This window comes from Lemur catta, chromosome 6 (assembly GCF_020740605.2).
Source record: "Lemur catta isolate mLemCat1 chromosome 6, mLemCat1.pri, whole genome shotgun sequence".
Lineage (NCBI taxonomy): Eukaryota > Metazoa > Chordata > Mammalia > Primates > Lemuridae > Lemur > Lemur catta.
In genome coordinates, this window is record NC_059133.1 from 93222005 (window position 1) to 93234792 (window position 12788).

At 54.2% G+C, this 12788-nt stretch overlaps 1 protein-coding gene across 2 annotated transcripts; it reads left to right on the top strand.

Annotated features, from left to right (window-relative positions):
- Window positions 1–3037: 3037 nt before the first annotated feature.
- On the top strand, window positions 3038–9681 carry LOC123640113 (PILR alpha associated neural protein). Of its 2 annotated transcripts, none has more exons than XM_045554475.1 (6): window positions 3038–3244; window positions 5361–5420; window positions 5639–6144; window positions 6923–7004; window positions 7813–8034; window positions 8393–9681. In XM_045554475.1, exons 2-6 carry the CDS (start codon window positions 5416–5418, stop codon window positions 8412–8414), a joined length of 837 nt encoding a protein of 278 aa, XP_045410431.1. In that variant the 5' UTR covers window positions 3038–3244; window positions 5361–5415; the 3' UTR covers window positions 8415–9681. The 2 variants fall into 2 exon arrangements, with proteins under 2 accessions (XP_045410431.1, XP_045410430.1); XM_045554474.1 differs by lacking the exon at window positions 3038–3244 and adding an exon at window positions 3416–3691.
- Window positions 9682–12788: the final 3107 nt, after the last annotated feature.

Consider the following 12788-nt stretch of genomic DNA (forward strand, 5'->3'; position numbering starts at 1 on the left):
TTGAGACAGAGTCTCACTCTGTTGCCCGGACTAGAGTGCCGTGGCATCAGTCTAGCTCACAGCAACTTCAAACTTCTGGGCTCAAGCAATCCTTCTGCCTCAGCCTCCATGGTAGCTGGGACTACAGGCATGCGCCACCATGCCCAGCTAATTTTTTCTATATATATTTTTAGTTGTCCAGATAATTTCTTTCTATTTTTAGCAGAGACAGGGTCTCACTCTTGCTCAGGCTGGTCTTGAACTCCTGAGCACAAAGGATCCACCCACCTCGGCCTCCCAGAGTGCTAGGATTACAGGCATGAGCCACCACACCTGGCCTATCACTTTGTATTTTATTGTCCCCCTCACTAGATGGTAGGCTCCATGAAGACAGTGGTGACTTCATTCTTGCTCTTCCCTGTATCTCCAGCCATGGCACAGCACCCAACACGAAGTGGATGTTCCAAAATTATTTGCTGAAAAAACAAATGAATCAATAATAATAGAAATAACTGATATTGACCCAAAGTCCTTCATGTAAAAGGCACTTACACTAATAGTGAATATTCACTTGATAAATTCGATCCACACCAGCCCCACAACGAGCTCACTTACAGCATATCCTCAGGATGCACTGGGGCTCTTGGGGCTCAGAACATGGCACAAGTTGCCCGCCTTGCCTCACATGGCCCGGTTCACATCCAATGTGCACTGTCTTTCCCCTGCCACTGGGAGACACTAGGAAGATGGTTCACACACTCCTGTTCTGACCTCGAAATGAAGGGCTGTCAGGGACAGGCGAGCAGGAGGGCAGCCGCTGCAGATGCTGGTCAGAGCAGCAGGCTTCCTTCCAGGAGGTGGGAACACCAGGCTAATGATAGTAATAATGCAGTGATGAAGGGGGAGAGTCTGGAGGGGTGTGGATGTCAGCAGAGAACCTGAAGCACTGAGCACAGGGCAGAGATCAGGGAGGGTGGGCAGATAGAGAGGAAAGGCAGGAGGACAGCAGAGGAGAGAGTGAAAAGAACTCAGAGTGGGCAGGGGTCCCAGGAGTTCACTGAGCAGTAAATACTGAGCATCTACTATGTGCCAAGACACCGCAGTAGGAGTTGGGATGCAGGGTGAAAAAGACAAATGAGATATTTGCTCTCCAATGTATGTGGGGGCAGGAGGGGGGCAGACAATAAACAGTAAACAAATATAAGATCATTTCAGAAATTGATGAGTTGGACAGATAATGAAACATAGTGATGAAATAGTGTGGGGGCCACTTTAGATTTTGAGCAGAGAAGAAGGAACCAACCAGGTGAAGATGGGAGGAGGAGTGGCAAAGCATTCCAGGAAGAGGGAATTAAAAGTGCAGGGATGCTAAGAGAAGGATTTCTGATGTTCTAGTGCAGCAAGAAATCTGATCTGGCAGGAACATTGTGTATGAAGGGAAGTAAAAGTTGGTGGCTCCTTCTTACAAGGAGTTCAGATTTATTCCAAGTATAATGAAAAACTACTTGAACATTTTAAGCAGGGAAGAGCATGATATGATTTAGATTTTAAAAATATTACTGATATTGTGAAGGGCAAGGGTGGAAGTAAGGGACCAGCTGGGAAGCTATTGTAACATTCTGGAGGACAGATGATGGCTTGGACCAGGACTATAACAATAAAGGTGGAGAGAAGTAGGTTGAGTCAGGATATATTTTGGATGCAGAGCCCATGGGACTTGTTCGTGAATTAGATACAGGGAGGGAATCAGTATGGGGTGGGGGAAGGAAAGGGAGGATGTTTCCTAGGTTTTTAGCCTGAAGAACTAGGAGTTGTCATGTCCCAGAATGGGGAACACTGGGAGAGAAATGGATTGGGGGTGGGGGATTCAGACATCTATTTTAGTCACATTAGCTTTGCATGGCTATTAGACACCCAAGTGGAGATGTCTAGTAGGCTGTTGGATAAATGAGTCTGGTGCTCTGGATATAAATTTAGGACTCACTGACATTTACATAGCATTTAAACCCTGGGACTGGATGAGATCACTGGACAGAGGATGTGGAAAGAGAGGAGGGCCAAGGACTAAGCCCTAGGAGGCTCCAATATTTAGAGGTCAGCCGAGGAGGACTAAGAAAGAATAGCTAGCGAGGTTGGAGGGAAACTAGGAGAGTGTGATGTCCTAGAAGAGCAATGAAGAAAAACAGGGTAATGTGATAGAGAGGGATGGGGTGGGAGGTGGTGGGAGTAGGGGCAGGGGAGGCTACTTTTGATAAAGAGATCAAGGAAGGCCTCCCAGAAGACATTGGGTCTAAGCAAGACTGGAATGAAAAGAGTGAGCCATTGTGAAAAGTCAGGGAAAAGCATTCCAGATAGAGGGAACAGCAAGTGCAAAGGCCCTAAGGCAGGTTAAACTTGTCTCCTAGGAACATAGATCATCAGGTCCACTGTGCTGAGGCATAGAAATCTCTAGGAAAGGAAATCAGAGAACTACCTAGGGACCAGGTCATAGAGGGTCTTTTAAGTCACAGTAAGGAGTTTGGAAAAGCCCAGTAATTGGGACCTGAGCCACTTATTTTAAAGACCGTTTGGGTTGCTTCAGGGAGAATGCATTACAGCAGGCCAGTGGTGGAATCGGGGACCAAGCCCTTGGGATAATTCAATGATGGTGCGTGTTCTTTTCCTCTCTCCTTTCCTCCACCCCTCACCCCCTCGCCCGGCATTCTTGACCTCGAGCACCTCCCGTGTGTGTGTGTGTAGGGATGGGGGGTGAAAACAGGGCAGAGTTGGAGACTCAGAGCACTGGATGACTCAGAATTTCAGAAACTGATTGGGGCGACCACGGGTGTCCCCGGAGCTGGGGGAAAGGGGGTGGGGAAGCTTGCCCTCAGAGCCCGGGGTCCGGGCGGTCGCTCTCCCCTCGCCACCCTCTCCAACCCTCCACCTGGGACAGAGCTGGGCGCGACTCCTGCCGCGTGGCAGCAGGAGGGTTAAACCGTGCGTGGCCTACAGGCGGGAGGGGGAGAGGCGGAGACCGAGCGGTCCCAGCCGCCGCGCCGAGCCCTGCCGAGCCGAGCGCAGCCGGAGCCGAGCCGAGCCGAGGCGAGAGCATCTCCCGCCGCCGCCGCCCCGCGCCCCGGGCGCCCGCCCCCCACCGGCTCCAGCGCCCCGCTGCCGGCCAAACCTGCCGACCATGCCCCGCACCCTGCCCGCTTCCGCGACCCCCCAGTCCCGCGCAGCCCCGAGCGCCCGCAGTCGTCGCGCCGCCGCCGCGCCAGGCATGCAGGTAAGACAGGGACCCCCGCGCCCCGCCCGGAGGGAGCCCGGCCCTGCCCTTCCCGACTCCGCGCCCTTCGCCTCCCGCCCCTCCCGGCGCGGCCCCTAGCGGGGCTGCAGCCCCCAAGCGCTCCTTCCCCGGCGTGCTCCCCGTCCGTCCGCGGTCTCGACGCCAGCCTGCCTCCCGGTGCAGCAGGCTCCGTCCCCGCGGCTGCCTCCATCCCGCCTTCGGCTCAGCGGGCGGTGCGAGCATCCTCCTGCCTCGGGTCCCCGTCCGCTCTCGGCGCTCCCTCCCTCGGAGTCCCTGTGCCGACCTCCTTTTCCTCGCTTCCCCTGCTCTCGCCGGGGAGCGCGGGCCTGTGGGATGGGTGGGATGGGGGCGACCCTCACGGTAGGGCCCGGTTCCCACACGCCGAGGCTCCCGCCCCACCCCCAGCTCGTCTCCTGCGCACAACAGGTCGGTGAGGAGCGGGGAGGGTGGGGGTGGCGCGCCAGCCTGGGGACTGCGGGCTTCCTGGAGGGGGTGGTAAGGGGTGCTGGAGTTGACGCTCGTCGTAGGTGAGGGGATGCGCTGGGCTGAGGGGCAAGTGAGTCCCGGAGTCAGCTGGCCACAGACATCCCTGGGAGCCCTTCTCCGCTTCACTGGTTCGCTCTGACTCTCCTCCCTCCCTCCCTCCCCTCTTCCCACCATGCCCCCATCCCCATCTCTTTCCACTGCTCCGTAGCCCTTTACATTTCGAGAAACAATTTCCAACTCCTCCATCTTTGCCGTCCCTGTTCTCTGGCTCCCAGCTCCTGTCCCTTCTCATTTTGTCTTCGGTATTATGTTCTCTCCTTTCTCAGCTTTCTCCCCATCCCTGCCCGTCATCCCCTTTTCACCCTTCCCCTTCCACTCTCTCCACTTGGCCGTCCTGCCTGGACCTCTCTTTCCTTCTCCTCCTGCCCCTTGCCTCTTCTCCCCCTGCACCTGTGACCCCTTCACCCTCTCAGTTCTCCTCCCCGACCTCTTATCTTTTCCCCCTTCAGCGGCCTTCTGTACCCCTCTCTCCTCTCTTCCCTGACCACTCTTTTCCAGGACTGTCTGCTCTCCCCACCCTGCGCTCCAGGCTGCTGCCTATTCACCGTCCTCCTCCTTCCTCTGAACCAACCTTCCCTATCCCAGCCCTTCAGGCCCTTCCTGTCTCTCCCTGGGGCCCACTTCCCCATTCCCTTCCCCTGATTCCCCTAGTTTATGCCTCTGGAATACTCTGGGAGTATTCAATGTACGGATTTAGACCCTGATTCCAGAGGTCACAGTGTGTTATCTCCTCATCCCCCCTGGGAAGCCTGGCCCCCCTGGCTCTGCCACCCTCAGCTCTCAGAACATACCCTTCCTCTTTCAAAACCAACCATCCAGATTCTCCCAGGATTCTTTACCCAGGAGAGCTACATTTGAGGGGGTGGCTTCTTCTCAACTCCACCTCCCTTCAGAGGGCACCTATGCATTTGGATGATTAAACATTAAGAGCAGAAATTATATTCTGTAGTTTTTCTCCCGCCCACCTCTCTCTTTCTCTGTCTCTATCTTTCTGTCCCTTCATCTCTTCCTCCCTTTCTCCTAAAGATGCAGGCTTCTGGGGCTAATCCGGAGAGAAAGGCCTGGCACTGCAAGTGGGGTCCCCTGCAGACACACACACACACACACACACACACACACACACACACACACACACTCTCACTCTGATTGACTTCCCTTTCCCTCCCCCTACCTTCATACTCCCTCCCTAGCAGTAGGTGCTCAAGGAATCACAAGGTTCTTGGCTCTAAATTAAGATCCAAGAAAAGCCTGGAGCTGTGGGTAGAGGAAGTGAGAAGGAAGGAAGCCAGAGAAGTCAGAGAAGCCAGAGTAGCCCCTATGGTGGGGAGGTAACGGACCGCGAAGTTGTAGATGAGGCTGGGGGCTGGTCAGGAAACCACTTGGGGAGTTTTTCCCCAGAAGGATGCTAAGAAGCAGTGGATCCTGGATAGCAGTGGCATGGCTGTCGGCTGGGCAGCCTGGGAGGGGAGATGGGCTAGAGTTGGTGGAAGAATGAGCTGGGGAAGTACATAGGGCAGGGTTGGGGTGTGACAACCCCCTTTTCCCCCAGTAAAGGCTGAAAATCTGGGTCACAGCTGAGGAAGACTTCTCACGTGGAGTCAAGGATGTGGTAAGTTTGGCCCAGCAGAGGGAGCTTGGAGACCATTTTCCTGGGGGGGGGGGGGGTCATGGTCCTTTCCTTCCTAGGCCCATCCAGGGCCTGCCTTCCTGAGGGCTTTCACAGAGAATCCTGGAGGAGGCAGCTGGGATTTCTGGGGTGAGCCCACCCTCCCCACCATGGGCCCACCATGGGCCTGCATCTTACCCACTTTCTCTCCCTTCTTGCAGGCCTGCTCTGCTGCTGTCCCACCTCCTCCCTCTCTGGCCACTCCTGTTGCTGCCCCTCCCACTGCTGGCTCAGGGCTCCTCCTCCTCCCCTCGAACCCCACCAGCCCCAGCCCGCCCCCCCTGTGCCCGGGGAGGCCCCTCAGCCCCACGTCATGTATGCGTGTGGGAGCGGGCACCTCCACCAAGCAGATCCCCTCGGGTCCCAAGATCTCGTCGGCAAGTCCTGCCAGGCACTGCGCCCCCTGCCACCCCATCAGGCTTTGAGGAGGGCCCACCCTCCTCGCAGTACCCCTGGGCTATTGTGTGGGGCCCCACAGTGTCTCGAGAGGATGGGGGGGACCCCAACTCTGCCAATCCTGGATTTCTGGACTATGGCTTCGCAGCCCCCCATGGGCTCGCTACCCCACACCCCAACTCAGACTCTATGCGGGGTGATGGAGATGGCCTCATCCTTGGAGAAGCACCTGCCACCCTGCGGCCGTTCCTGTTTGGGGGCCGTGGGGAAGGTGAGTGGGAGAGGCTGGTAGGGACGTGAGGGATGGGGAGGCTGGGTGAAGACTCCAGGGGCAGAATTAGAGGGCTTGTCTGTTAGCTCCTTCAACAACCGTGCCGGGCACTGTGCTGGCACAGGACACAGAGATGGAGACACTGTCTGAGCCCTTGGGGAGTTCAGGTCCGCTGGAGAAGACAGATGTGTAAACACCTGGGGATGAGTCAATGGAATAAATGCTCTGCATATACAGCATGTTTTTAGGAAAAGTGAGAAGTGAGAGACTACTTCTGCCTAGGAATGAGGACACTTTCAAAGAACTGACATTTGAGCTGGACCTTAAAACAGAGTGAGGGTATTGAGGCAGAATACTCTCAGGCAGAACACCATGGATGAAGGGGACTACCAGAGTGACATCTTGGCCCAGGGAGTGCTGATGGAGGGACAGGGCCAGTGGTTTGGGGCTGGGCCAGGGCAGAGATGAGGAAATCTCCACTCTGAAGTTTCTATGCAGAGAGATAGATTCTCTCTGATTTTGGAGCCTCATCCAATGTACATGCTCATAACATGCACATATAAGATTTGGTGAAACACATTTGGGAGAGTGGAGGAAAAGAGCTGACAATTTGGGGGCACACTGGTGATGAGAAGAGGGAGGGTCCAGAGAAGCAGAAAGAGTTGGGCACTGTGGCTTCACGTGGCAAAGCTCCTCCAGCTTCCTGACCCTACAGCCGACCCCCTCCTGGCTCTTACTGCCTCAGGCCTCCCTAAAACTGTCTCCCCGCCCCCATCAGGTGTGGACCCCCAGCTCTACGTTACAATTACCATCTCCATCATCATTGTTCTCGTGGCCACTGGCATCATCTTCAAGTTCTGGTAAGCTAGGGGGAGGAGGATGCTGGTGGATGGGGGCTGAACATTAGCAGTGGAGGCTGGAAGCAGGGCGGGGTCGGGGCAGTGAGGGCAGCAGTGTTGCTGGGGCTGGGGTAGGACACAGTGGATGAAGATAAGACCTTGGGAAAAAATAGTAGGGATTTGGGTGGGGGAAGACAGTGAGAAATCCGGGCAGATTCCTTCTCATAGGGAAATGCAAGGATAATGGGAGGGAAGGGGAATTATTTATGTGCACTGGCAGCTTTGGTGGGAGGGCATCCCTTGTCCCCATTTCCTCCAAGACAGAGAAAACTGACCCAGTCTGCAGGGGCCCTTAAAGCTGCCTGCAGGAGAGGGAGAAAATCTGGAGCTTTCGTTGCACATATTTAATAATGGATCACTCGGTCCTTCACATTTAACTGAGAGAATCATCAGACTCAGGCGTCCAGGTCATTAGCTGACTTTGAACTAAAACTAAACCTGGCAGGTGCCTGCCAAGGAGACAAATGGCTTTTCTGGGCATGCATGGGGGAGAGGCGATTTGGGGGGACTGTATGTGTTGATGGGGAGTGGGTACTAATTCTGTGGATCTGGATCAGGCTGGGAGGATGGGTTAGATTCCCAAACCCCCCAGGGGGTAGGGGAAGTGGTTTTATGGGCACACAGCCCCAGGAGACTTAGTGTAGGGAACTGTTAGTGGCCAGTTTCTCTGCTGTAGGATGTTGGGGGAGCCTGGGGTGACCGGCACCACGTGCCAGAATGGGGGGCTACTTGAGTGTGTGAGAGAACCTCTTTCCTTCTGGTGCCCCAGCTGGGACCGCAGCCAGAAGCGGCGCAGGCCCTCAGGGCAGCAAGGTGCCCTGAGGCAGGAAGAGAGCCAGCAGCCACTGACAGACCTGTCCCCGGCCGGAGTCACTGTGCTGGGGGCCTTCGGGGACTCGCCTACCCCCACCCCTGACCATGAGGAGCCCCGAGGGGGACCCCGGCCTGGGATGCCCCAGCCCAAGGGGGCTCCAGCCTTCCAGTTGAACCGGTGAGGGCAGGGACAATGGGATGGGAGGGTGAGGAGGGAAGGCAACAGGTCCCCAGAGCTGGGGTGGGTGCTCCCTGGGTGGGTGCTCCCTGGGTGGGTGGTGAGGAGGCCAGCTTGGCCATCCCACAGCCCCCAGCTCTCCTTCTCAGCCTAGTCCCAAGCCTTCCCAAGAGGGCTGGACCAGCTCTCTGGGAGTTCCTTCCTTCTCCCACTCTCTCAGGATCTCCGTCCTATTCTCTGCTGCCCTTTAACACCAGCTCTGCCCTCTTAACTTCCATCCCCCTCTTTGTCTTGGACTTCCCCTGGATTCTGGCCTGCCCCTTGGTTCCTGACTGTGCCCTTTCCCTCTTCCTCTCAGGATTCCCCTGGTGAATCTGTGACGCCCCCCAGTGTTGGGGTGCTGCCAAGCAGGAGGCCAAGGGGCTGGCACAGCCCCCATCCCGCTGAGGGTGGGGCAGCTGTGGGGAGCCGGGCAAGGGTGCTCCTGGCCCCTGCCCTTGCACACCACCCTGGAACACTCACTGGCCCCACGGGCAATCCTACCTGCTTGCCCTCCTATAGGTGGGGGCCTCACATATTTGTGACTTCAGTCCCCCATCCCCACCCTTGCACACTCACACGAAAGCCTTGCACACTCACCTCCACCCTCACAGGCCATTGCACACACTCATACTCCTGGACGACCGGTCTGCACCCCTCCCCACTTCCACATCTCTCTGCTCAGTGGCTCTCACCCTCTCCCTCTTGTTTCACATTTCCACTCTCCCTTCCCCATTCCATGCTCAGCTCACTCACGCGGTGGTCAGTGTTCCTCGCACACTTCACCTCTCACGTGCATTTCCCAGCCCAATGTCGTGGTGTCTCGTGGCGTGCTCACTCTCTGCCTCATGAACATCCACTGGTCTAGTTTCTGTGGCCCCTGCATGCTGCCCCTGACGTGGGTGGGAGGTGAGCTGGGGGCTCCTCATGCCCTCATCTGTCACGGTCCCATTCCATTCCATGTCACATGTTTTCCTCTCTCCCCCATCCTACTCCAAGGGCGCTGGCATCACCCTGAGGGTTCCCCCATGGGAACAGGGATAGTGAGTCCCCAAACTTTTCCCCCACCCCACTGCTACATCCTGTTGTCTGAGAGATGGGTTTTGGGGAGTCGCCTGCTGCACTAAATGAGAAAGGGACTCCCATTTGTCCTTCCCTTCCTCCTAAGTCGCCTTTGTTTTGTCTGTCCTACTGTCTGTGTGTGTCACTCTCTGGCATTCAGAGCCCCTGAGCCAGTCCTCCACTTCCAAGCCTCCCTTAGGGCCTCCCTAATTCCACCTAGGCTGCCAGGGACTGGAGCCAGCTGCTTCAAGGCCATTGGGAGCTCTGCCTCCAGATCTACCCCTCGCCTTCCTGGGCTCCCTCATGTCCCTCCCTGCCTCCCTCCTTCCTCCTCTCCTCTCCCTCCTTTTGCCTCCTGCCCTTTCCTGCTCCTCAGGTTCTTCCCTACTTCTCACCAGTTTCTCCACCTTCCTTCTTCTCCTCTTACCTGGCTCCTATGCTGTGATATATATTTTTGTATTATCTCTTTCTTCTTCTTGTGGTGATAATCTTGAATTCTTGTGGGATGTAAGTTTCAAAATTTTCAAATAAAGCCTTTGCAAGATACTTGAGTCCCTGGTTCTGCCTTGTGATCCCTGTAGAGAGGAGATGGGGAGAGGGATGGGCAGCCAGTAGGGAGGAAAAGAAGGATGAAGTGGGGAAGCCCTCCAAACCAGATGTCACCTGGCCTGCCCTGACCTGGAGCTGGGGACCAACCAGGGCTTTGACTTGGTACAAAATGGAAGGGTGGGAAGAGGAAGAGAAACTGAAGGGAGCAGCCGGTGCAAGAGAGAGACTGGAACTGGATGGAACCAGGGCTCACTTGTCCCTTGCCAGGGAGGGTCAGGAGAGACCGTGAGAAAGGAGACAGAAGAAAAAGGAAAATCACATAGAAGGACAGGCAATGGAGCAAGCAGCAAAACGAAAAAGAGTGAGCTGATACGGTAGATGGAGGGTGAAGGGAGAAAGGAATGAAAAAAATGGAGCAATGGAAAAAAGATGAGAGGGAGCGCCAGGAAAGAGGCTGCCCTGCTTCGTTTATTTTCAGCCTTGCTCCCTAACCTACCCCCACCTACAGCTGCCCCCCAAAAGCTGTGCAGCACTAGAAGCCCTATGGTTAACTCATTAGCTTTCCCCAGTCTGCCCTCTCTGAGAGAGGCACTGCAGGGCTGTGGGGGTGGAATCCAGGGGTGTGTTTAGGGGAGGGAATGCAGGCTGCCCAGCTGGGATCAGTCACCTCTGAGTCCCCAATTCTAGGTTTGGCTCCTGTGACAGCCCTGTGAAAGCCCACACATCAGCGTCTCTGCTGTTGCTAGGCTCTGTTGCCACAGTAACTAGAAAGGTCCCATCTCCCCCACCTCAATCTGTGCCCCACTTGCTCCCTGGGAATGGGGTAGCGTCAGGGAGGATCGGAGGCTGGTGTAGTATGCAAGAGGGCAGCCTGGGCTCCCCTGGACTGTATATGCCTCCATGTGTTTACCTTTGCAGTGAGGACTAGGAACGTCTATGTGTTATGTGTCGGTAGGTGTGTACTTTAGGTGTTGGGGAGCTTTACTGTGAGCTGAGGGAAGAGGGGCAGAGTCCATGCAGCACATAATGGTGAGTGTCAGGAAGTGGCAGCAGTGTGTGTGTTCAGGGCGTCAGACTCCCTAAGAAAAGGACAGACTGCTACAGAGGAAAGCAGTTGAGTGGGGCCAAGGATTGATGAAGCAATTCAAAGCAGAGATGCGAGGCAAACAAGCTTCTGAGGGGAACTCTGAGGAGTTAACCCACTAGGGCATGAAGAGATCCCAGCAGGCAGGTGACCAGCTGACAGGAGAGGGGGCTGGAGGGACCTGAGGGTGGGTACAGGAGGAGGGGCTGATGGATGCACTGGGGGCAGTGAGGAGGGAGGGAGAGGAAGCTTCATTAACCTTTCCTTTCTTTCCCCACAGGACTCTAGTCCTTGTCAGGTGAGGGTGGGGAGAAAGATGCTCTGGCACAGAAGGGGCAGGAGCTCAGTGCTGGGGAGCACACTGGGCCCTCACCTTCAGCAAGGATCTCTCTGCAGAGGGACAGCGTGACCTGTGACTCATCCATATGCAAAAGGCACACATGAAGGCCCCTAATGAAGAGGGAATTAATTATTGCTTGATTAGATCGCTGTTTCTCTAAATTTAAATAAATTAAAATACACCAGCAAGACACTGGAAATCCTCACCTGTTCCCTCTCCCTAAATGCCCTCCTTCCCCCCATGGCAAGTCCGATGGCAGGGAAAGACAGAGGAGAAAGGAGATTGTCCTAGACTTCTGAATTGTCCTAAGGAAATGATCCCAAACTAAACCATGTTGTCATGCTAACCATGAAGAGTCATGAGGCCTTGGAGAACAGATCCTAACTTTTCTGTCTCCTGTAGCTGAAACAAAGACCCCGGGGCCTTGAGAGGTCCTCAGAAGGCTACAGCAGAGTCACTAACCAAGAACTAAACAATAGCCATACTGCCCTTTTGGGAATCGGAAGGTTCTTTGAGGCCACACATCACAAGCACCACTGGAACCAGCGTCTCTCATCATCATGCTTTCTTTGCCTCCTGGGCTGTGCATCAAATGACTCAGCTAGGCTTCTCTTAGCATTTTTCTGGAATGTTTACCATTGTGGCTCAGACCAAACCAGGGAATGGGGAAGCCCCCAGGAGGAGGGATCTCCCAGGCAGAGCTTAGGGTGTGGAAGTGATTCAAGATGGAAACAGTGTGCCAGCTGGACAACCCCAAGCTAAAATTAACAGCCCTCCTCTCCCTACGCCCCACATTTATTGCTCTAAAACCTTTTCTCTAAAGAGTTCAAAGCACTTAAAACTTGCTTCTTTCAGCAAGGGCAGCAATAGGGCTGACAGTTGGAGACACTGAAGCCTGGGAAGTGGATATTTAGTGTAAATAGGAAAGAATAGGAGGAGAACTAGGACTTAGAGTGATTGCTACTCTTTGGCTCCCACTTTTCCCTACCAGCCCCCAAACTCAAGGTTTCTGGAATCAGTAATCTCTAACCCATGCAGCAATAGGTCTGGTCACATCTGAGCCCTTAAGACCCTTATCCTGCCAACTCTTGCTACTCAGTCAACACATACTGAGTGGGGGGTCCAACAATGTGATAAACGGTATCTTTTCAAAAGACACTTTTGAAAAGATACAAACTATAATTACAAACAAAGATATACCCACATCATCTATTTAAACATAAATATTTAAATGTTTAAAAGTGTCCTTTGTCACTTCCTTGCTGGAACCTTGGGAAAAAAAAATCACTTAAACCTGCTGAGTCGTATTTTCATTATCTATAAAATGGGCATTATAATTATTTGTTAGGGTTATTTTGCTTTCTCAGCAAGAGGCTATTACTGTTAATATAAGGGACCTCAATTCTGCTCCAGCCAAAACAGAGCTGAGCCCAGAGGGATTCTGGCCAGATCAGGGTGCAGGGTTGTTGCCTGTTTGCGACTAAAGCAATATATATTTATTCAGCATCTACCATGTATTCAGCACAGTATTAATAACGTGTAGTTTCTTCCCTGAAGAGCTGACAATCTTGCTGCAGAATCACATGTATGAAATAGTTAAAATAGCAATAAAAGATACAGATTAAATGTTGTCGGCATTCAGAGAAACGGACCATTTTAGGTTGGAGCAATCAGGGAAGG